This window comes from Aotus nancymaae, unplaced genomic scaffold (assembly GCF_030222135.1).
Source record: "Aotus nancymaae isolate 86718 unplaced genomic scaffold, 86718_ANA_hifiasm-v0.15.2.pri h1tg000019l, whole genome shotgun sequence".
Taxonomy (NCBI): domain Eukaryota; kingdom Metazoa; phylum Chordata; class Mammalia; order Primates; family Aotidae; genus Aotus; species Aotus nancymaae.
The window spans coordinates 56,555,000-56,579,302 of NW_026988431.1; the positions used below are offsets into that span (position 1 = coordinate 56,555,000).

The 24,303-nt window shown below is 39.6% G+C and overlaps 1 protein-coding gene across 3 annotated transcripts; it reads right to left on the minus strand.

Annotated features, from left to right (window-relative positions):
- Positions 1–349: 349 nt before the first annotated feature.
- Positions 350–13,958, minus strand: SLITRK3 (SLIT and NTRK like family member 3). Of its 3 annotated transcripts, none has more exons than XM_012447410.3 (2): positions 13,547–13,958; positions 350–7,782 (listed from the first exon to the last, which is right to left on the minus strand). In XM_012447410.3, the coding sequence occupies exon 2, from the start codon at positions 7,759–7,761 to the stop codon at positions 4,822–4,824; it is 2,940 nt and encodes a 979-aa protein (XP_012302833.1). In that variant the 5' UTR covers positions 7,762–7,782; positions 13,547–13,958; the 3' UTR covers positions 350–4,821. The 3 variants fall into 3 exon arrangements, with proteins under 3 accessions (XP_012302833.1, XP_012302832.1, XP_012302834.1); XM_012447409.3 differs by lacking the exon at positions 13,547–13,958 and adding an exon at positions 12,534–13,333; XM_012447411.2 differs by lacking the exon at positions 13,547–13,958 and adding an exon at positions 12,304–12,522.
- Positions 13,959–24,303: the final 10,345 nt, after the last annotated feature.

Below are 24,303 nucleotides of genomic sequence, written 5' to 3' on the forward strand. Positions count from 1 at the left end.
TTCAAATTAAGGATGGTGTTTCAAAAGTAAAACAGGATGTCGTATGTCATAAACTGGCCCTTACTTCTCTTATAGTTCATCTTTAAGATCTCACTTTTCCTACAGACCTAGATAAATTTAAAAGGTCTTATCTAATTAATGAAGTTACTAAAATTGGTTTTACCTGCAAAATGTATTCCATTAATTGAAAAATGAAAAAAAGAAGTATTCACTTTTTATTAGACTTATGTTGCATACTTATAGGAAGAGATTAGTTCCTTTACTCCTAAGATTTAAAATGAATCACAGTCTCACTGAGATGTATCCCCTATGATTTAAATAACAAAATGAAACAAATTAGAAGATAAAATAACTTTTAAATTCAGAAATATTAATTACAGTGTTACTTTTTACAGGTAAATATTCCCAAAGTGATGACTCATAATTTCATCCAGCTTCTCTGAGATGGTTGCTAGACAGAAGCAAGAAAAACAAATGCATAAAACAGAAATTGTTATACATGTAATAAAAAATGTGTAATTTACATAGAAGTAAAATTCAGCATATATAAACTATATACATGTATATACAATGTATATACATATATAATAGTACTATACACACACACACCCATACACACACACATGATGGCCCAATTACACATATGTTATTGCTCCTATTACTTTTAAAAGGCCTACAGAATATTAGACAGAACATAGTATATTGAACAGAAAACAGTGATTTTAGTGATACTTATTTATGTCCTGTTTACCTGCATATTCATAGTTGAAAATTTTAAGCTAAGTGTAAGTCTAAGTTCAAATGAAACTAGCTCATATTACTTAAGAGGGAGTGTCCATTGATTACGACTTCCTCTCACATTATCTTGACTTGTTGTAGTCATATTTCTCAAATGTGTGTGGCATTTCATTAATGTTTTCTTTTCTCCTTTGTCATAGCCATTTCACAAAAGTCCATTTATTGGCTTCAACAAAAGGCAGGACTGTACGAATAATGAATTTACACTAAGTGTATCAAGTAATGCGTTGTGATGGTTAAAGTTCTTTTGTTCTATAATTGCATCATAAATTTTTATAATCCTAAACATATTCTTTTCAAATATCAGGGGTTTAAAGTAATAGTGCCAGGTTTAAAAAAATGTTCAAGCTCAGTCATTAAATTTTACTTTTGATTCTCTCTCTCTAAACTTTATTAAACCATAATGTTCATCATCTTTATTTTTAAGTATTTGCAATTAGATAATATAGCATTCTAAATAAAAATATAAAAACATCCACGTAAATAATACCACATATGATGTATAATATGATGTTAAAACCGTTATTGAATTAAGCTAATAGTTCATTTCCAATCATTTCTCACTAACCTCTTACAGTTTAAGAGATATTAAAATATTTTTATTATTTCTAAATATTATTACTATACTTAGTAATAAAAATAGCAATGAATAATAGCAAATACCTGTCAGATCTGGGTCTGCTTCAGTCAAGTTAGTAATCACCATCAAGTGAATTAGTAATCTAACTTTTTCTTTAAAATAAATATTTTTACTGCAGCAAAAACATAAAACATATTATAATCATAGTACCTACATTAATATCCATTGTGTCTAATGAAGACAGATCTGGTATTATAAATTGAAACTAACTTAGGTAATTTTAATGCACAGCAAAAATAAATGTCCAAACCGGTGGGTAGAAAATTCCATAAAAGCAAAAAACTATTTCCTTAAATACAAAATTCCATTCTCGTATAAATTTATTTTCACTAAATAAATAAATTTATTCCTCATTAAAGGGTGAAAGTACCACCTATATTTAATGCCAATCTTACTTTCTGTGTTTAATAAGTAAAATATAAACATTATAATCATCAAGTTATATTGTGATTTGATATCATTTATGGACACTCGTTTTTCAAATATGGAAAGCACCAGGGACTTTTGAGATTGTACTTTAACCTGATTTTTATAATATGCTGTATTGTGAATATGTGCATGGTCACTAAGGAAATGATGACTATTATCCGAAGTATCTAGCTTTGTACTTTGAGTTTTTACTATGCATATACTTTCTATTATTCCTCAAACCATTTGATTAGGAGGAATGGAAGTATGACAAATTGCTAGTTCAGAGAGACTCTGTAATTTGTGTTTTAAAACACCTAAGGTGTAATATTGGCTCTACATACCTTAAGAAAGGAAATAGATGATTAGAAAGAATAAATAAGGTGGGATAACTAGAAGAAAAGTGATTTGTGGGAAAGTTTTTTTTTGTTGTTTGTTTGTTGTTTTAAAGGAGAAGATAAAACAAAAAAGAAGAATGACGCGTATTTAATAGCGAGCCTGACTCTCCAGCATAAGAGCTTCATTTCAATATTACACAAAGAGATTAAGCGAATGATGTTCTTGGGCTTTTTCCTTCTAAAATAATTCCAAAATATATTCAAATAATTGAGCATGAAAGTTATAGATACAAGTCAAGTGCCCCAAAACTGCAATTTTATATGGGTATACTTGTCTTTTTTATTTTTATGCACACCTATGCTGACATTTCCATGTAGTTAATCAAGAGATATATAAATATATTCTTGTAAACATTCATGGGGCTTTTAAATTTTTTTACTGCAATGCCTCCGTGCTATATTAGTCACACGTACCTTCAGGAGCTGCTAGACTCATTCTCTTTTTGTGGAAAAAAAATGTGATGTAAGGCATCAGTGACTTGTGATGAATTACATTCAACACGTGATGATAATTCCTACTATGGGCACTTTGAGAAAACACAGCCGAGAACACTGGCCTCAACGCGCAGTTCTGCAGGGCCTGGGTCTGTGGATCGCTCGAGCTCTGCTGCCCTCTAATGGCCTACTTAGATAAGTGCCTGCCTCAAAGGTCTGTTTCCTTCGTTTCCTCCACCAACATGATACCGGCACCGTAAAAATCCAATATTCTTTGGTTTCGCTCGCATATAAATAGATCTAAACTTGGCTTGTGATGAGGTTAACTTTTCTACATCATTTTAACGTCATATGAAGAAAAACTCATTCAGCATCCTCTGTCTTAGTTCAAGAGTTATTGGGGCCCGCTGCTGTAAGTGGCTGGAAAATGGGAGCCCAATGTGAGTGAGTGACGTGTTGCACAGGATTCTGACTTTCTCACTTGGCTCCAAGGCCTTTCATACTTATTGGGTGGTGTGTGTGTGTGCGTGGAAGCGTGTGGGTGTGTATGTAATTCAACTACGTATTTTAAAAACAATAGTAATTTTACTTTCCTATTTTTTTATGTCATTTATTATCTTAGAGTGTATGGATCCTTGATTACCGCCTCCTAATTAATCCTGTCCTTCTTAGCAATCTAGTTACTTTATTTTCTTGCCTAGGAAAAAGTGCATCATTGGTTACTAAGATTGAAATTCATAATTCAAGAAAAAAATGTAAACTATAAGTCAGATTTTAAGTCTCAATTGTATCCTGATTTGGGATGGTGGGACATAAGATTTATCAACATCACAGTGCATCAAACCTGTTAATAAGTTACTTTCTGCGTAACAAGTAAAAGAAAACATTTTTTAAAATGGGAGCACGAAAGGCATGGCATAGCTGGAGTTTAAGGTTCAAGCTTTGTATCCTCTATATATAATGTATTATGTTTTTCAAAAACTTTTTATTAGGAAAGCTATACCAGACGCATAATCACTATACAATGATTAAACATTACCTTTACAATTTATAATCACTGAAATTACAGAATAAATATATGCACATTTCTTTTGAATCTTTGTGTGTGAGAGAGAAAACATTAAAAGTGCTTCCTACAAAGCTGTTAGTGATATATACCCAGTTGCTTTTTTTAATATTATATATATATATAAGAAAGTGCAGATGTTCTCCAAAAAATCTTGGCATCAGGATGAAGTGTCACAAAGAGGGTGCTTATCCCTAGGCGCTTGTCTTCGGCTGTTAAACCTCCAGGCCTCCACTTCAGTAGAATCCAGCCTAGAATGTGACTTTTCCCAGGGTGATAGGAGAGATGCTATGAGCTGTACACTAGCAGTGAAGGGTAATGGAACTATGGAGAGGAGAAAAGTGGATCAAACCCGAACTAAGCAGATTGGGTTGAATGGGAATGGTATAGGGTGTGTGTGTGTGTGTGTGTGTGTGTGTGTGTGTATGTGTGTACCTGCACCAGCAGGAAGAAACTGCAGGTTTGGGGACCACAATCTGCAGATGGACATGTGTGTGAGAGACAGGAGAGTGAGTGAGAACATTCGAGCAAGACCCGCCCCCTCCCTCCCCATCTTGCAGTTTCCAGGCATGCAGCAAACTGCATTGTTAATACATGTACAGAATCTGTGCCATGATGAGAAGAAAGAAAGCCACAAATGACAAATGTCAAATTGTTTCCCCCCTCCCTTTCAAACAAAACTACAACTAAAAAAAAATAGTTACTGAAAATAAAAAGACACATTGAAGTTTACTTAATTAGGATCAATACAATGATCCCCAGTATACCTTATACATGGCACAGTCAAAGTCTCAAGTTTCAGTATAAAAAAATAATGATAACATTTGCTGGCAAAAGTCTGCGAAGGCACTTCATTGATTAATGATCTGAGTATGGCCCTTCCTCCAAATCACATCTGAGAGGGGAGAGCATACATCTGTATTCTCTAGTTATCATGCGGTTTCAGTTTTGTTCAGGGTAGGGAAGATCGTGAGGATGGAGTTATTGGGACACGTGTAAAGGGAGCAAGGGATATATTTCTTTTATTTTCCTTTTCTTTTGAAAAAAAAAAGCACTAATATATTTTCTTCTTTCTGTTAGAACCTATATGTTGTCTTCTCCAGGACTTCGAGGTAATCCGGCTTAGTTTGAAGTTTGGCCCTTAACTCGAGGTAATCACTTTTTTGGGTTTGGTGGTCTGTGAAGCCCTTTCCAGCCGAGAAGAGAAGGGTTTCTTTGAGCCTGGCGTCCTGCTGTAAGTCTGGGTATTGCATGCCAGGAGGATGCACGTGCAGTTCCTTTAATTTGGGCACTGTTCCATAGAGACAGTCCACAAATCCCACTGTGCAGGGGGCAGGCTGTGACCTCTCTCGGTCTAGTAACATACTGCCACCACCACAGCCTCCCCCGGGAGGAAAGAGCACCACCCCACCATTTTTCTCATGGTGGCGGAACCCTGCCAAGTCTCCACCAGTCCCCCCAACTACTCCTGAAACCCCACCAGCTGCTGGGTGGTGAGGGTGAGGGTGATGGTGATTCACCGTCACTATGGTGTTAAGCTGGGAGCTGGACACCGCTAGGGCCCACTCCTTCTCCTTTTCCAGCAAGGTCCGGTAGTTGCTGTGGTTCTCCTTGGGTGTCTCAGCAAACTGCTCACTTCCTAGGAGACCCTCTCCCATGCCCGGTGGTTGTGCCCCGGGACCCCCACGTTCTGCACTCCCTGCTTCTTGGGCTGATGAAACAGCCACCTCCTCCTCCTCCCGAGGCTTGTAGATGGGGTTGTTGCACATTTGAGTGACTGGATGGGGGATGTACTCATACACATGACCCACAGGAGGGGCCTTCTCTGGAGAGGAAAGAGTTGGTCGTCCTCCACCCCCACTTCCAGCACCGCCACCTCCACCATCCTCAAACAGCCGGTGGCATTGCATCTGGATGCCAGTAAGGTCCACACCTTCCTGCCGCTTGCTTCTGAAGGGGAGCTTCTTACGACGCCGTCGGAGCACATAGGCAAAGAGGCCTGCAGCAACAAAGACTGCGGAGAAAAACAGAACCAGCAGGCTGAGAATTAACACAGAAAGTGGCACAGGGCCCCCAGGAGGAGAAAACTCATAAGGTGATGCACTCGTTGGTGCTCCGATAAGATGAGAATCTCCAGGCTGGGCTGGGGATGCTCCAGCTGGTGCAACGTGCAGCATCTCTGGACAAAGAACTTCCAGCTCAATAGTGCGTATATCACGGTGGGTGAGGTTCTCAGGGCTCCTGCAAAGCACATCACCAACCACGCTGACTGAGCTGATGGTTTCGATCCACTGTTTAAAGGGGACCAGGTCACAAGTGCAGTCCCAAGGATTCTCATTGAGGTCTATCTGGACAATGGCATTCAAGTGTTCCAGGACACCAGCCACAGGAAGATAGAGGAAATAGTTCTTCCTCAGGTTGAGCCGGGCCAGGGATGTGCCTGCAAAGGCATCCGTTGGCAGGGTCCTCAGCAAGTTGTTATTGAGGAATAGCAGCTTCAAGTTGGGCATGAGGCTGAAGGCTGCAGGCTGGATTTCCCGGATGACATTGAACTCAAAGTACAAGTAGTGCAAACTCTGTAGGCCTCGGAACATGCCTGGTGTCAGCTTCTCTATATCATTGCCATTAAGGAAGAGGCTCTTTAAGTTGGGCAAGTTGATAAAGGCCCCATCTTGGACGTAGGAAATACGATTGTTCCCCAGATGCAAGAGATCCAAGGAAGAAAAATTCCAAAAGTCAGAACGGTATATTTTCTGAATCAGATTGCTACTCAGATACAGTTTCTTGGCATTCAACGGCCTTGGAAGAAGCTCAGAAATGTTATTAAATCCTCGCTCTTTGCAGTTGACAGTCAAGCCAAGGTCATTGATGTGCAAATTACAGGTACACCCAGTGGGGCATATAATGGGGATTGGTGGTCTGGTCTGATAAGGAGCAATGGGAGGCTGGTTTGGACCAGGATATAAAGCTTGGGAGGTGGAGGGTGGTCTTGGTGTTCGAGGCTGTTTGGTGGGCTTAGGCTGTTTATTTGAGGACTTGTATTCAACAGAAGAAGCAGTGAAATGGACAGAGGATAGCATTGAGGAAGGCTTAGTTGGCCATGCATTCTCCTTACTTGATGACAAATGTGGGATTCCCAAACTAGCCTCTACTTCAGAGTCAGACAACAAGGGACAGAGTTCTGTCTTCCTGATTTCTCGCAGGTCCTTTCCATGGAAATGGAAAGGGGTCTCACAGGTAATGTCTCCCACCAGGGCGGTATAAGGAATGCGTTCTAGCCAACTCTTCAGTTGTACAATCTCACATGTACAGTTCCAAGGATTTTCTTCCAGCTGGAGCTCCATCAGGCTTCTGCCAATGTGATCTAGCATTCCTCGGTAAAAAAGAACTTTTAACCTATTTCCACGTAGGTCCAAATGGGTTAAAGAGACAGCCTTAAATAAATTTGTTGGAAGCATGGGGATGAGATTATCATTTAAAATAAGCACCCTCAATTTACTTAGATTCCTAAATGCCCCACTCTCAATACGTTTAATGACATTGTAATCTGCCTGCAGATATTCCAGACTTTCCAAGCCAAGGAAGGTGTCATTTCTGAAGACATCTAGTTTGTTTTCATGTAGGTATAGTCTCTTTAAAATCTTAAGACCATTGAAAGCTCCAGTCTGAATGTCCTGCAATGCATTGTTCCCAAGATTAATAGACACAGCATTATTCAAATGAAGAAAACTGTTGGTGTATAATTTCCTCATAGAATTTCTCTGCAGATACAGTTTAAAAGGTCTTGACCAGAACTCGGTAATCTGACTAATATTTGTAAATCCTTTACTGTCACAATGTATATGAAAGAGGCTTTCTTTAACTTCACAGTAGCATGGATCAAAACAGGGCTCGTCTATTTCCTCTGAGTCCTCTATGAGGGGAATCGGGGTAGTCCATCCTAGAGCAATTGTGCTTAGAAGAATTATCCACAACATCTTTCCTCTGTGAAGCATCTCAGCTATGGAAGGTTTCATCGTTCGCGGTTGATTACAAAACTGCAACAGAAATAAAAATGCAGATTTTTAGCTTTTCGTCATATGTACTATTTTAATTGACTCCTACATGTGGGGCATTTTAAGAGCTATATAAAAACTTCAGCAATTGTTGAAGTGACACTCAAAATGAGCTAGCAACATGCTTAATGTTTAGAGTGTGTCCTATATTTTAAACTTAGAAGACTCTGCAATATTGAACCATGCACTGGCATTTTTTTTGAACCATGCCATAATTGGTAAATGGCATACCACATGAACAAAAGCAGCTTGCATTGCCTCTGTATAACAAACAACAGAACTGGTAAATGGTACTGCCTTTTAGGCATAGGCAGACTCAGTAATAATGGCAATAATGTAGCCATTACACCTGCTTGCCTGTTAAAACTCATGTTGGCATCAAATATACTCATAATAAATCTGACTGGAACTCTGATGAGAAAAATATATTCTTTGAATTACAGGTTTTGACTATTAAAAAGACATAACATACTCCAAAACTATTATATTAATTAGTATGATAAAGAGTGAGCCTATTGCTCAATATCAGATGTTGAAATGTGTAAAATTATTAGCATCTCAGGAAAACTTAAGGTTTATTTTTATGAAATGATCATAGTATGCATTAGTACAGTGTATAGTCAGTATGTACACTATACATCCACATCCTTTTGCCCCAAAATAGATTATTGTCATCTTCTTTAACTAAATAAATAATTTTTATATATTTGTATCATTTGACTACTTAAAGCATGTAGGAGTGATTAGCCCTTCTAAAGAACATGCCCATGCAATTGTCAGAGCTAAAGATAGTGACAGCTAGAGGATGCTGAGTCTGGGAGTGTCTGAATTAAAACATTTGCAGAGCTTAGTTTGGAATGTGTATCTGTGCCTTCAAGATCAACCGAGGAATCCTGTAAAGAGCTGGAATAGCAGGTGGCTGGTTAGAGGGGAGGTGGGTAGTGAAAGTCGAGAGAGAGTGGAAACCTCTATTCTTACCTGCTGATAAATGATCTATCACATGAAATACATTTCAAAAAAGATATCATTCTTTTCCCATCAGAAGAAACAAATGTAGTGCACTATTCTGATAACATAGAGTGTTCCTCTATGGATCACTTTCCTTGCCTAATAACATCAACATATAAAAATGTTTACATAAATAAACGATAATAATGCAGTTTTATTACAGTGTCTTTCCTGAGTCACTAAAATATCAATCAAAATTGAATAACCGATTTTAATCAATAAAAATAAACCAAAGTTTCTAGCATGTATTTTCCTCACAGAGAGCACACAGAAAGATATAGTTCATCAACCGTTTACTTAAAACACAATGATATAATTTATAGGAAAAGTGAAAAAATAAATCTTCACACTACACTTGGATATAATGTTCACAGCAGTAAAGAAAGGTGATATGGTAAGAAAGCAAAGAGAAATCTGCCTCAGACATGCAATACTCAAAATTTAAAAACAATTAAATGAAAAAGAGGGAGAGAGAGAAGGCAGAAAAGGCTCCATTGCAGTATCAGTTAGTCTTCCATCTCCCTTATAAAATATTAAAATCTACTGAAGTTCTTTCTTCTTCACCATCTTAAATATTTTTCTCGCTTTTCAGGTCCCTGTGGTTTAGGCAAAAAAGGCTCCAGATGTCTTGGACTTACCTATTTTGCCAGAGGTTTTTTTTTTTTTTTTTTTTTTCTTTCGGGTTTTTTTGTTGTTTATTAGGAAGGAACAGTTAAAAGAAAAAAAAAAGGCTTGAGTTTAAGGATTCTCTCTTTCTTTCCCTCCCCCTCCCTTAGCTTTGCTGAAGCTGAAGCAAAAGGGGATAAAGGGGGTTGGGCGGGGGGACTAAGGGAAAAAAAAGCAGCAAGCTGGAGACGTGCTGGGAATGCAATGGGCTCTTCAATGGGCTTCTTTAGGATGCAGAACCGCCGCTTGGCACACTCAGGAGAGGAGGGAGGAGAAGGGGCTGCAGCAGGCTTCCAGCTCCGCTGCCCCTGCCCCTGCCGCCGCGGCGGCTGCTCTCTCTGGGCACCCACGGCACATCACTGGGCGCTGGGAGGAAGGGCGGGAGGGAGGCAGGGAGGAAGGAAGGCTCAATCACAGCGCAGAATCTGACTTCTCTCGTTCGGGCTTTTTAAAAATATATGTGCTGTAACCCTGAATCCGGCATTCCACGTCAGGAAAATGAGCTCCAAGGGGAACGCGCTTAGCATGGGTTCGGGAGCGAGCACTAGGAAGCCCTGACTATACAGTTATGAGTGGGGGGTGTGTATGTGTGTGTGTGTGTGTGTCTGTGTGTGTGTGGTGTGTAAAAGAAGTGGAGGGGTAGAGAACAAAAATTGGCAAAATAAGAAACCAGAGAGAAGGGGGAGGAGACCAACCTACGGGAAACAGTTCTTTGGTGGGGAAGGTGGAGATGGGGGAGGGGGCGGGGACAGGCATTTTCTTTCTTCTTTTTTTACTCTCAAGGAAACCATCCCCGGGATGATTTGCTCCTCTAGTTTCCAAAGCTCCTCTCTCTAGTGCAGGTGGTTTGAAAAGTGAGACTATCCTTCGGAATTATCTTTTTCACAGGACAGCCATTCCCTGCAATGACGGGGATGAGGGGAAAATCCAGGTCCCCAAAGCAGAAAAGCCGAATCTGGCTAATTCTGCTGGGGTATCCCGAATAAGAGCTCAGACAGCCTGAAAGACTTGGACCGAGTTTCTTCTGCATTTTGCTTCGATCCCGTTGCACCAGGAATTCTTTTGTTGTGCTGCAGGTCAAAGCCTTCCATTTCCCCCGGATTCAACAGCGTTTGTTTTCTTCCACCTTTTTAGAAACAGAGACAAGCCAGTTCTTGGGAAGGAGAGACAGACCAGTTGGGTAACAATGGTACATTTCACATGCTGCCACCGGGAAAGACCTCCCGGGATTGGGGTGGGTTTAAGGATTTGGATGCTTTTTTGTTCGTTCTTTCTTTTCCTTCTTATTTTTTAAAACTCAAATATTTCTCCGTGAAATTTTCTGGAAGGGAATCCTAGGGAGTAGTGGGAGTGGGGGTGGAGGTGGCTAAAGGAAGATACTGTATTGTAGAAGGACTACTGGATGACAGTTCAGGAACCCTCTCTGAGGGATTTTTTTTTTTTTTTTTTTTTTTTTTTAAGGCTCAGCAGATAGCATTACAGTCCTGCCTGCTGGGAAGGAATGCAGCTTGGTGGGGAAACTGGGGAGCGCCAAGTGTGCAGCAAAGGAGTCCAATGACCAGGAACCGTGTGCTGTGGGTGCTCTCCATCTCCCCCCACCAGCACACACCAATCCTGTCACCAACTCGCCGGGAGGGGAGAAGGGAGGGACTTTCTGGTTGCTAAAGAACTAAACTGAACCTCAGTTGCCCAAGGGCTCAAAGTTAGTAGGCAGAGATGGTTTTGCCTTAAAGCACCCTTTACAAAAGCAAATTTTAAAGCAAAGCACAGATTACATATCACTTTCTTACTGCTCTAAATCAGATAAGTCACCTAACTACGTGTTCCTTAAAAGTCAAAGGCAATTTCCATGATATTTTGCATTTAAAATGACCGCACAGGAGTCCACTGCCACACAGTAGCTAATATTAGAAACATGCAACCACACCACTAAGTAAGCAGGAGGGCAGAATTTTCTAACATTCCAGCCTTAATATTCCAGACCCACCCTATTGCTCCCATAGGTCTCTGCCAAGAAGTAAACCAATACAGATAGCCTAAGCTCAGAATCAGAGCAATTCGTCTCCCTCCCCAGCTGCCGGCACCCGCACCCCCCACATCCCCCGCCCAGCACTTTGGGTACCCAACGTGCAGAGGCGGTGACTATTTCTTGGGTCTTATCGGATCCCATGATGTGATGGAATCGATGCGTAACCCGGGGGGCTACCCTGAGCTTCCAGGTGACGGTAAATGGTTGTCTCTGCAATGAAGTCTCTGTTCTTTCCTGAACTCCAACCCCTTAAGTTCTGGACCTGGGCTGTGTTCTAAAGGCTATCTCACCTTTTTCCTTTCCTTTAGCTCAGGATAGTGAGTCTAAAGGATAGGGAGGGCTCCAAAAGTTAGGGGATGTTGAGCCTTGGGGCCCCGGTTTTTCCCATGTCCTGCTGGGAGCGCCCAGAGCCATTTGTTTGTCCAGAGGGAGGACAAGAAGCCCTTTCTCCCCGCTGTGCCCCCTTCCCACTTCCTCCTCCCCACTGCTGGATCTTACAGCTCACTAATCTCTTCTAATATTTAATCTAAGATTAAATATTTCAATATGGAAGCAAAAGATCTTCCCTGGAACAAATAATTAAAATGCTGCATCATTCATTTTCTGAAGAGCTTTGAGCCGTCTATAGATCCTTTTCTAATCTGCTGTCGTCAGGCGAAACGCACAATGATCTGTTTAGAAATGGAAAATTATTAAAAGCTCAAGCCTTTTTCCTTCTACCTCTTCCAACGCTAGCGAGCAATCCACTGGGGGAGGGGTCCTTCGCTCTGCCACCTGGCCTCTTTGTTGGAGTTACTTACGATATCTTCCCCCAGAAAAGAGGTCCGAGGGTATGTTAGTCTCCAAGACCCCTCCTTCCACCAACGTCCTTGCACCTCACTGATCCAGTTCAAAACTGCAACAAACCCCTAGCACCTGTGAGCGTGCAGAAGACACCGCGGCCGAACTCGATGTGCTCTACAACGCACACCCTACATACCAGAAATACTGGTCTCAATTAGGCAGAGTAGGAAAGGATGGCGGCGAGTACCTATGGTGCAGAGCGCTCAGGATCTCCGAGGTTTGCTCCGAGGGGCTTCCCAGCGGGAGGGGCAAACTCTCTGGGAGGCGGAATTGTATCCCTCATACTGTAGCCTTGTAGCTTCTCCTCTTCTGACCACCAACTTTCCGGAAGGCTACCAAGTCACGCTTGTAATCCGTTTAAACGTTTCCACCTTTGAGACTTGCAGGGAAATGGTCGCTGCATACCAATGGGAGAGCCGGGCGCGCACCTAGCGCGGCGATGCCAGAGACGGGAGCTCAGGACCGACCGCAGCTCCCCGTGCCCTCGGTGGCAGGCAGGCAGGCGAGTGGGTGTCCCAGGACCGGGTTCCTGTGATTTAAAACCTCGGTGCTCTCGGTCAGTGGAGGGCTTCGCTGTTCCCGAGAGCCCGAGCGCATCTCCGGATCTCTCCCCTCCTCTCTTCCTGAAAGGTTGTCACTCACAGCGCAATCCCTGCCCGAGGCCTCCTTCCACCCGAGAAGATGGAATCGGCCCTTGCTTTTCCAGGGTGTCTTTGCTCTTTGCCCTTTAGGTGGGTGGCAGAGGGGGTGGGTGGTGTGTAGACCAGAGAAGAAAAGGGTGGGGAGAGGCGGAAAGGAGGCAGGAAGGGGGCGACTAGATCTCGATCCCAGCATTGGTCAGACGGCGAAGGTGGGGGGAGAGGAGGAGAGAGGGAGAGAGGAGACGCACACACAGTATGGCTGTGCACACCAAATTCCGCTTGGATTTGGGCGATCTCAGGCAGAGCGCGAAGGGGAAGCGATCCCTGGGCCGAGAGTGAGTCCCCTGACAGCTCCCCATCCCAGCAGCCTCACTTCTCGGGCGGGAGAAGGTGCGAGGGAGGGGGGCGGGAGGGGGAGGGGACCGCCGAACGTTTCAGGCCAAGGAGACGCTCGCGGCGGCGGCAGCGGCGGCGGCGGCATCTTTTAAGACTGACCTGCTTTAAAAGTGCCGCTTCAATGGCCTAGGAAATAGCTGAAATCGGATTACACGTTACTCACCAACGTCTCCTCCAAAACGGGAGCCCCAGGTCGGGCATAAGGAGTCTACATGGGAAACGCAGGGCTGGAACCTGAACGCGAATCCATCAGCCGCCCCCAAATCGCGCACCCAGGGAGCGGCGCTCGGGAGCCCCCAGATCAGCCCAGCGCCGGAGCTCCGCCAGCGCGTCCCCCCCGCACCCCCGGCCCCTCCTCCGCGCCAACTGTGTAAATCAGCCGCCGCAGTCCCCTCGCCGCGCATCGCAGGCAAAATCCCGGCTTAGGAAGCAAGGAAGCAAGTGATCGCGCTCTCTCGCTCTCCCTCTCTCTCTCTCTCTCTCTCTCTCTCTCTCTCACTCTCTCTCTCTCTCTCTCTCTCGGTCCCCCTCTCCTTCTCCCCCGTTATCGGTCACAATCTGGCAGCTCTTCAAGAGACACCCTGTGAACTTGAGTGTCGGGAAGTCAGCGTTCTGTATCTGTAGATTGATTTGTAACTTTTATTTGCAGATGAGAGAGATGCCTGTTTGGAAAATTACAGCCCAAAAGGTGGGGGGTGGGGGGTGGGGGGTGGGGTGATCAAATTAAGAACATCTGAGCTGTATGGTGGGCGGTATCGCTAAACGCCTCCGGGGAGCGGTTTCCAAGTGATTTGCAGTGATCCCCCACCCTCATGTTACATGGGTGACGATTTGAAAGTACACATATTTCCTCATCTGTTTACACTTACCAGGGGTGGGGGGCGGGGGAATAAAACGGTAGGGCACAGGGAGTTGCCAGAGAGATGCTAGATACTATTTCGTGACAAATTAGATAAGGACAAGGGAACAATCATCACACGTATGTGAAAGTGTTAGTACCACATAGAGGTCACCATTACCCCCACTGCAGTCATACTAATGCAGTCGTTTAATGCTCCATTCAATCTGCAGTGTAAACCAACGCAATTCTTTTTAATAGATCCCCTTCATCAGAGACTGTTTTGGAAGGAGGACAGTCTTCCACTAACTCCCAAAGTGAATAGGAGGTGGCCTGGGGAGTCATCTCTGTATCTCTTACCATTTCTTCCGGAAGTGAATGCAATACATTGTCCAAGGCAAACAAAGTTATTTAGCTATTTTAATTGTAGAGGTAGAATAAACTTGACCTTATTTTTAAAAGCATTCAAAGAACTTTAACTCATCCTTTGCAAAGAAACAGTACTCTCTTTTAATTTATGCATAAAATCCCTTGACAGACAGGCCTGGATATATGTTTTACATCTTTATTTAGTAAATTTCGTGTATACTATGATTTATACCATCATTAGTTCATATGTAGACATATAATACCACAAGTTAGTGTCCATGTTACCTGTCTTGAAAGATAGGAAAGGATGGAGTTGGTCATAGAGACAGCCAGGGGCCTGTGGAATTTTTTGGGATGTATATATATATATATATATACACACACACACTAAATTTAGTATGGCAACTGTGTTGGTTCTGCATAAAATAAGATTAGATTATATATATATATGTATATGTGTGTATATATATCATACTTATAATGTTTCCATTTGTCCTTTAAAATACTCAGCATTCTTGAAGATTATTAAGATTAGTAAAGTATCTACAGAGCCCTAGAAAGTAATAAAAAGCACCATATATTAAAATGGATTCTTTTTAAATATAGCATTTCAGACTCACTGGCCTGAATTCCAAACCTCTCTCCAGCATTTTCTAAGATAATGCATTCTTCCACGTGAATTTTACATACAGGAAGACATAGATGTAAAAAGAATATTTGTCGTAGGTATTTCACTCACTGGGTCTCCAAATTGAATTTCAAAGTGGTGTATCTAGGCAAGGTCGCCAAAGGAGTTCATTCCCATAATGAATCAGTCAGGAAAACCAAACTGTATCAGTAGTTTGATGTGTCACAGATATATTTTTGGCCTTTTCAGGTGGTTTCCCAATTTCAGGAGAATCACTTTTGGGTACACCATTATTTTTCTGTGGACAAGTGTGAAATCACACACATGCCCTTTGAGCCTCAGGGCTGGAGGATATTAGAGTAACCCTGAAAGACATCAGGCAACATCACTGCTAAAGTAACTGAATCCCTTTAACTTTTTGGAACTATTTTCAAGGTTATTTTGATGAGAGAGCTCTGAATATATTAATTTACCTACTCTGAGCAGATGTCGATATGGCCTGATGGTACTGGGGAGCAGCAGAAGATTGAATAGCTAGGACGGGATGTTAGAGTTACAAATGAATACTCCTCACACAAATACTTCAGGCCAGATAAAAATGTGGTAGAGTAAGTGATTATGATGAATACTTGATTTTATGTTGTGACTTTTTTGTGCTTTTCGTGCAGACATGTCCCTAGTTTTATTTTAACCAAACATCATTTACATTGTAAAAAAGGGAGAACTCTCATTTTCAAAAAAGATGTTCTTTATTGATGATGCATAATGGATAAAAGGAAAACATAAAAATAATATATAGGATGTCATTTTTAGTTCAACAAGGTGTTAGTTATGTCTATATTGCTGATTGGTGTTTAAATTATAAACATTACAATATTTCAAAGAGTTTCCTTTTAACTATTCCATCATTTTTCAGAGAGAAACAATGATATTAAAATAACTAAGATAGGCTTTGTTTTTGGTCCAGCATGTATTTTGCTCATTTTAATGGTTTAAATAAAATAAATACATCTTTTTAAAGATTTACTACTGATTAGACTAAGGCTAGAGAACTGTTTGTTGTATAATGAAGTTGTCACTCAAGAAAGTTTCTAACTCTAAATGCAGTTGAGGTAATCTATGCTTATGCACAGCATACTAGGTCATCTACATATTGGATTCATCTGTTTTTATGCATTGTAGAAACATTTGTGAAATCTATCTTTTTTATTCTCTTTGTTAATTTTACATGCTGTTTAGGTCAACAAAGTGCATGTTTGATAACCATCAAAACCTAACTACCTCCTCATTTGCTTAACTTTTGATATACCACTGTTGAAACAATTGAAAATAATTACAAAAATTTTATAAATGGGAATATAGCCTGTAAACGTTAAACAAATAAAAAATATGATAAAACATGAATTAATGTTTTAGTTGTGCTGTATTTGATGATTATAAGTATATATTGAAAGTATCAAAAGATTGAACAATTCAGACTGAGGGCTACATATAACAGAAATGTTTATTTCTATTTTTCTTTCTATATCTCCACAGGAGAAACACTTTTGAAATATTTTATGTCATAAAAAAAGTTCCAAATCAATTGACAATTTTGTTTTTGTAATAGCATCTTATAAAATGTAGTGAATCAACATAGATTTAACAAGCTATAAATATGAAGAAGTTATAAGATATTCAATTAGACATTGATCTTTTATATCCCGTTTCACCAAAACATTTTAAAGCACTTTATATGCATCTACTAAATGAAACCTCAGCTTCTTTTTGAAGTAAACAAGTATTTTAATCTCAAAGGTTATGTGAGCTATTTTGAGACAGAGTTAAACTATTCAATATAAACAAATGGTTATTTATAGGCCGGATTAAGCCAAGATTATTGACTTCTTTTAAAGATATTTTTCAAAATTATTTGGAATTAATAAATTGTACATACTAACATTAAAATTACTGACAGGGGAAAAGGTTTTAAAAGACCAAGATGAAGAGAAATAAATCAAATGTACAAGTTGAAGTCAATTGATTATTTAAAGATAGGTGTTATATGTAATGGGAAAAAGGTAAATCATATAAGCTTTAGTGGTAGAAAAATATTTTTTAAATATGATATTATGAGAGAAGAAAATAACAATTTTATAGAATCATAAAGTCTCAGGATTAAAAGGAACTTGGAAGGTAATCCAGTCTGACCAATGATGTGATATTAGAATCTCTACTTCACTATCCTCTGGCAGGTTGTTATCAAGATTATGGTTTTTTTTTTCTCATCAACTTTTATTTTTAGATCCAGGGTGCACGTGCAGGGTGTGCAGGTTTGTTACATAGGTTATGGAGCTTAGAGCATTTCAGAGCAGGCCATTTTGTTTTTGGACAGATCTAACTGATTGAAAAAGAATTAAGTTAAAACTTGTACTTTCCATCAATTGTTTTTGTTTTACCCCTTGAGGACTTGTTTAAAAGTCTATGGTAATAAACTTCCTAGTTATTTGAGTTAAGCATATGTTTATGCAAAGAAACTCACCTGCCAGGGAGAACTGCAGAACGAGTCTTGAGACAGGAGTTAGAGCTAGAGAAGGAGAGGTTTAACTTGATAAAATAACTGAAGCCATGAGACTATGGAATTTGTTGTAAGCACAAAGTGACAAAATGTCAGAGATCATTGCAGTGCTTGAGAGTTACTTCTGAAACATCCACAATATATATATTTTTTATTGCATTTTAGATTTTGGAGTACATGTGAAGAACATGCAAGATTGTTGCATAGGTACATATGTGGCAGTGTGATTTGCTGTCTTCCTCCCCTTCACCTATATCTGGCATTTCTCCCCATGCTATCTCTCCCCTCCTTCCCAACCCCTGCTGTCCCTCCCCTATTTCCCCCCAACAGACCCCAGTATGTACTGCTCCCCTCCCTGTGTCCATGTGTTCTCATTGTTCAACACCCGCCTATGAGTGAGAACATGCGGTGTTTGATTTTGTATTCTCGTGTCAGTTTGCTGAGAATGATGGTTTCCAGGCTCATCCATGTCCCTACAAAGGATGCGAACTCATCGTTTTTGATGGCTGCCTAATAGTCCATGGTGTATATGTGCCACAATATTTTAATTAGTCTTCATCAAAATCCCTTTGGGAGCACATTTGAAGTCCTGTATGTGTCCTTTTAATCTACTGACTTTAAACCAACTACAGCATTATAAAGGGATAATGCTGGTATCAGCTACACACAGTAGGGAGTCTAAACTCTACATGTAGATGTTTGTAAGTAAAATCAAATTTCTCCTGGTTTTTGAATTTTTGAAAGCTATTTGAGAACATGAATATAAAATGAATATTCTGAAATAAGGCTGATTTCAATAGAAAGAGCCTGATGAAAAATGCTTTCAGCATCAAGTAGGAGAGTAGATAAAAGGCTTTAATATGATCATGTGCTGGAATTCACAAATAATGGAAATCTTAGGTACAGTCTTGGATCTTAAGTATAGAACAGGAGTGTAGTGAAACACTGAATATATTTCTTAATGTTAGCAATTCCCAAAGTAACTTAAAAAAAAAAAAGTAGAGTTCCTTTGAATTTGGCTGCCTCCCCTATATCACTACTGAGGCTTAGGCATCTACAGCTTGTTTTAGCTTCTATATTCTAAGTCTCCCTTCACATTTCTATGTTGCTAAACAACAAACGTTTAGTGATTTCTATATCTGTAACTCTGCCTTTTTAGTACTTAAATTGATTTATTTTCACATTCGGGCATCTAAAGATAAATGTATTATTCCATATGCATGTCATTTTTTCTTCACTGTATTTGATAAAATGCTTTCACAGATGAATGGTCTAAATATGGCACTTCAGTTGGCATGGCTTTAAAAAACTTTGTAAGTGGGAAAATGTTTATTACAAATGTTATTATTTGACAAATATTTTCAATAATATTAACGATAAAAAATAATAAATGTATGTGTCATGGTGAAGGTATCATTAACTACTTTTTAATGATAGCAAAGTTATCAAATGATGTGGAACCCAAGATACTACAAACTGACCTCCCCTCCTGAAAATCATTAAATACCTTCCAAAAAGATAGGCCAAAAAATAAGTAGGAGATACATATTTAAAACTTGTATATTTGAGCATGTATTTTACATTGTGCCCTTAATATTTCAAAGACTCTAACCTAAAACTCTGTTTTTTTTTTACTTTTTGTTTCAGTTGAATATTTTTATTCCAAGAGTGGTGATTAAATGTTTGATGTAGTTAAGAAAGTGAAAAAGCATTTGCTGATACTTCCAACTTTTACCTTAAAAGATATCATAGTTTATTTTATATTTCATTTGAAGTGCCATGAAAAATAGCCAAAATATGCCTACACATATACAAGTGATACAGAGGTGTGTGTGTTTCTATATATATGTGTGTTAGAAGGATACAAAGTTGAAAAGTAATGGACTTCCTTTAAACTACTTGTTTGAATTGTTTTATTTCTAAGATGGGGAGAATACCCAGTTTCAAACATTCTGTGGTATAAAACACACAGAATAGCTATCTATAAAATATTAACAATGAGTTATATGCCCTAAGTACATTTTTATTGATATTGAATGATAATATTTACTAAGTTAGAAACTCTTGGAACACTCGTGTCACAAAAGATCAGATAATCTTTGGAAACTGACCTTTTCCTTTGGGTTTAAACTAATACCCTGGAAAAATAACTGTGTTTCATTATATAAGAGGCTGAGATTAAATCCCCGTGTGCAAATGTTCTCTATCATTTACTAAAAGGTAACATGTTTTAAAAAGTCTACTACCTTTTAACTCTAAACAGAAATCCAGAATATTCAAGTCCTGAATAGTTTTAAAGTTCCTTAAAGCTTTGAACACATATTAATGCATGCAGGGACCTTTCATATACTGCCCAGCTTGATAGGACGAATCAACCAAAACGCAACACCTGTTGCTCAGCAAGCTGGACTGGCTTCTTCCTATCAAATAGACTTCCTAGGGTTCAGTTTACAGGGAACTGAGACCTATACAGCTAGTTTAAGAAAAGGGTTGTTGGTGGGATTTGTTTGTTTATTTTAAAGATTTACAGTCTTCATCTTATAGAAATCTAGAGCTGAAACTACTGCAGCCAGCCTTTCTGGGGAACATATTGAATATTAGGCCTTTTTTGTCTTTCTCAGGATCTGCATGGTCAACTCCCTGCCCCTTCACTTAGTTTCTTTCTGTTCCTTACAGAAGGAAGAGTGATTAATACAAATTTAAGTATGATACAATTTTCCAGTAACCCCCCTACTGGCTTCCTATCTTTCCACGTGAAAGCCAGAGTCCTCACACAGGTTCCTAAGCTCTGTATGATTATTTTGCTCAGTCCATATCTGACCTGTGTCCTATCATCTGCTCTTCTGCTCCCACTGTGCCGGCCACATTTTACACATTGGTCTTCTTTCCACTCAATGAGAACACCTATGTCTCAGGACACCTGAAGCTGCTATGCACTCTGCCCAGAACATTCTTTCACAAACATTAGCATGGATGCCACCTTCACTGTGTTTCCGTTTCTGTTCAAAGGACACGTAGTCATGTAGGCATTCTTGACCATGCTATCCCAAGCAGTAACTCACTCATTACTCTTGAACTACATAACTTGTTTATTCCTACAGTTTCTCTACCTGCTAATATATATTTACTTGTGTATTTTACTACCCACCTCCTACAACGATAGGTTTCATCTACCACCTCCTACAACGAGTTTCATCAGAACAAGGACTTTGTTTAATTCATTGTGGTATCATTGCTACATAAAGCAGTGCCCAGTATATAACAGAAACTCCATATGAATATTTTGGAGGAATTAAATGAAGGACTATTACTTCTAATCTCTACTTCCTGAGTCTGCACCTTTTTATGTTCCTTTTAAATAGTTACTTTTCATATTAGCTAGCACTCAGTTCACAGTTACCTCATGACCTTTCATTTATAACATTCTCTAGCAACTGATAACTTCTCTCTTTTCTGTTAGTTCAAATTCCTGAAAATCTAATTAGATAGGTTAATTTTTTTTTCCAGTAAGGCCACATAAGCCACAAATTTCTGGACAATCTCTGGTTGTATTCTTTTGAGTCAGGTGTATACACTTATCTAATAAGGCTGAGCCATCTCAGAACATGGCTGAATAGGCACGAGGGGCTGTGGGGAAGCTTCCAGACAACGTAAATATGTCCAATACCTAAAGCTGTTGCAGCTTCATCTTCACCAATGTTCTTCACTGTCCCAAGTCCCACTCATGAGTCGGACATCACTCCTGAATTCACTGCATCCATCTTTACCTCCATGTTTCTTCCTCATCAGATGACTCCTTCAGGTATTTTGTTGTTGTTGTTGTTAAACGTCTTTCATCACAGATATAACTATGCATTTATAATTCATCTATGATAAATAAATCCATTTGTCTGCCTTGACCCTAAAGACAACAAAATGACCCCAAGCTGTCACTTCTCCAAGGTTATCCCAATTAACTTTGGAGTGGTAAGCAAGAAATACCACGTGCCTTTGCATAGATCCTGTTGTGGAAACACAGTAAGGTGATGCCCAATGAATCATGCCCCTGCCTAATCCCCTCTTGTTTTGTGTGGATGGAACCTGGTACTTTGTTCTTCTCAATAAAATATGGCAAGAGGGAAATAATTGTACAGATATAATTCAACTCCCTGATCAGATGACTCTGAGTTAACCAAAAGAGAGGTTATTTGGGATGGGTCTGGCTTAATCAGGTGAAAATTCTTAAAAGAGAGATTGGTGACCTCTTGAAAATGAAAACACGTTTTCCTGATGTCCTTGAAGCAGCAAGCAACCATGGGTTCTACAGCCCTAGAGAAATAAATACTTTAAACAACCTGATCAAATTCAGAAATAAATTATTCTCTGTCAAGCCTCCAGATAAAAACACAGCCCAATTGGCCTCTTGATCGCAGTTTCATAAGACATTGAGCAGAGGACTCATCTTAGCCATATCTGGACTGCTGACCTACAGAAACTGTGATACAATAAATGTACTTTGTTTTAGTCCACTAAATTTTTGGTAATTTATTATACAGTAATAGAAATCTAATACAGATCCTCATCCTAGTTCATTGAAAGAGACAGACATTAAGGAGCCCGTCTATTATTTTATTTTTTTAGACCTAACAGTGTGACTTTGTCTTAAATTTTTTCTTTTCTTGTGTTTTACATATTAAATTATGGAAACTGAAATAATACCTTTTACTTCCTTAGTATCTTTCTAATTGGGATTTTACTCCTTTTCTATATTTTCCCTGTTCCCGGTGTCTGAAGGCCAGCTTTAGACCTTTCAGGAAACAACACGTGACCATAATACTTTTCTTCCTCCCTTAACCACATAACCCTCTCTTCTGCATGCAGCATCAGCTCCTATCACTTTCAGGTTTTGGTTCTGATGATCATAGCCCCAATGTCTTTGACTATGAGATTCATATGACCAATCCTGTCAACAATGTCTTACTTTATTTTCTGTTTATATATGTAAATGTTTACTTTACTTAATTTTTTCGATAAAATTATTCTTAAAATTTTGGGAAATAATTACTTAAACAATGATTTTGTAAGGTCAAGATATTTATGTGTGAAGATTTATCCCTTATTTATTTACATGTTACATCTGAATGTATGTGTCGATTTTGTTTGGTAAAAGTTAGACACGTCTATATGTGGTCACTGTATGTTTCTCTGTTATTTATACTTTTCCAAATGCTATTTATTCTGCTCGCTATCTTGAACAATATAGTTGAGTGTCTTGACTTTCTAAGAAGTCTATAACTATCCTGCAGCATAGAAGTCGTGTAATTTAAGAGTTATTTAACAAATCGTTTTCAGATTCCACAGTGCTAAAAGCTGAAGGTGTCGCAACATGAAGAATTAACATTCCTTTTAATCTCATTAGAACATCTGTTTACAGACCCTTAACAAACTCACAAAAAATTTATAGTATAAATATTTGGTACATACTGTCTTTATTTAAAATAAAAATTTTACTTTTCTTCATATGTTTAATGGTATGTGCTTGAAGAGCAATATGTTCATTTATCATACAAATAGAAATAAACAATTGAGATGAAATACTGCTGAGGGAAATTTCTTCTGTGTTTATTCTGCCAGATATTCTCAAAAACCGATTGAAATTGAAGTGATTAAGAATTTCTACAAGGGGCCCCACAGAGTGCATAATCAATCTCTGGTTCACATTTTCCCGAAAAACAAAACAAAACAAAACAAAACAAAACAAAACAAAACAAAACCCCACTGTAAGGCCAGTTGTCTCACCGGGAGCTCAGACACACACTCACCGCCCCCCCTCCGCCCCCTGCCACATTTTTCCAAAAGCTCGGACAAGCTCGGGCATGTTCCCTTCCCCCTTTCTCCCACAGCCTGGCCTTCCCTTAAAGAACCCAGTATGCAAGCGGGGTCTTGTGATTCTAGTCAATAGCAGCCGAGTCTTTCTAGCCAATAGCAGCCGAGTAATTCTTTTTTTTTTTTTTTTTTTTTTTTTTTTTTTTATTGCATTTTAGGTTTTGGGGTACATGTGAAAAACATGCAAGGTTGTTGCTTAGGTGCATACGTGGCAGTGTGATTTGCTGCCTTCCTCCCCTTCACCCATATCTGGCATTTCTCCCCATGCTATCCCTCCCCAATTCCCCACCCCCCCGCTGTCCCCCCCACTCCCCCACAACAGACCCCCATGTATAGTGCTCCCCTCCCTGTGTCCATGTGTTCTCCTTGTTCAACACCCGCCTATGAGTGAGAACATGTGGTGTTTGATTTTGTGTTCTTGTGTCAGTTTGCTGAGAATGATGGTTTCCAGGTTCATCCATGTCCCTACAAAGGACGCAAACTCCTCGTTTTTAATGGCTGCATAATATTCCATGGTGTATATGTGCCACATTTTTCCTGTCCAGTCTATCATCGATGGGCATTTGGGTTGGTTCCAGGTCTTTGCTATTGTAAACTGTGCTGCAATGAACATTCGTGTGCATGTGTCCTTATAGTAGAACGATTTATAATCCTTTGGATATA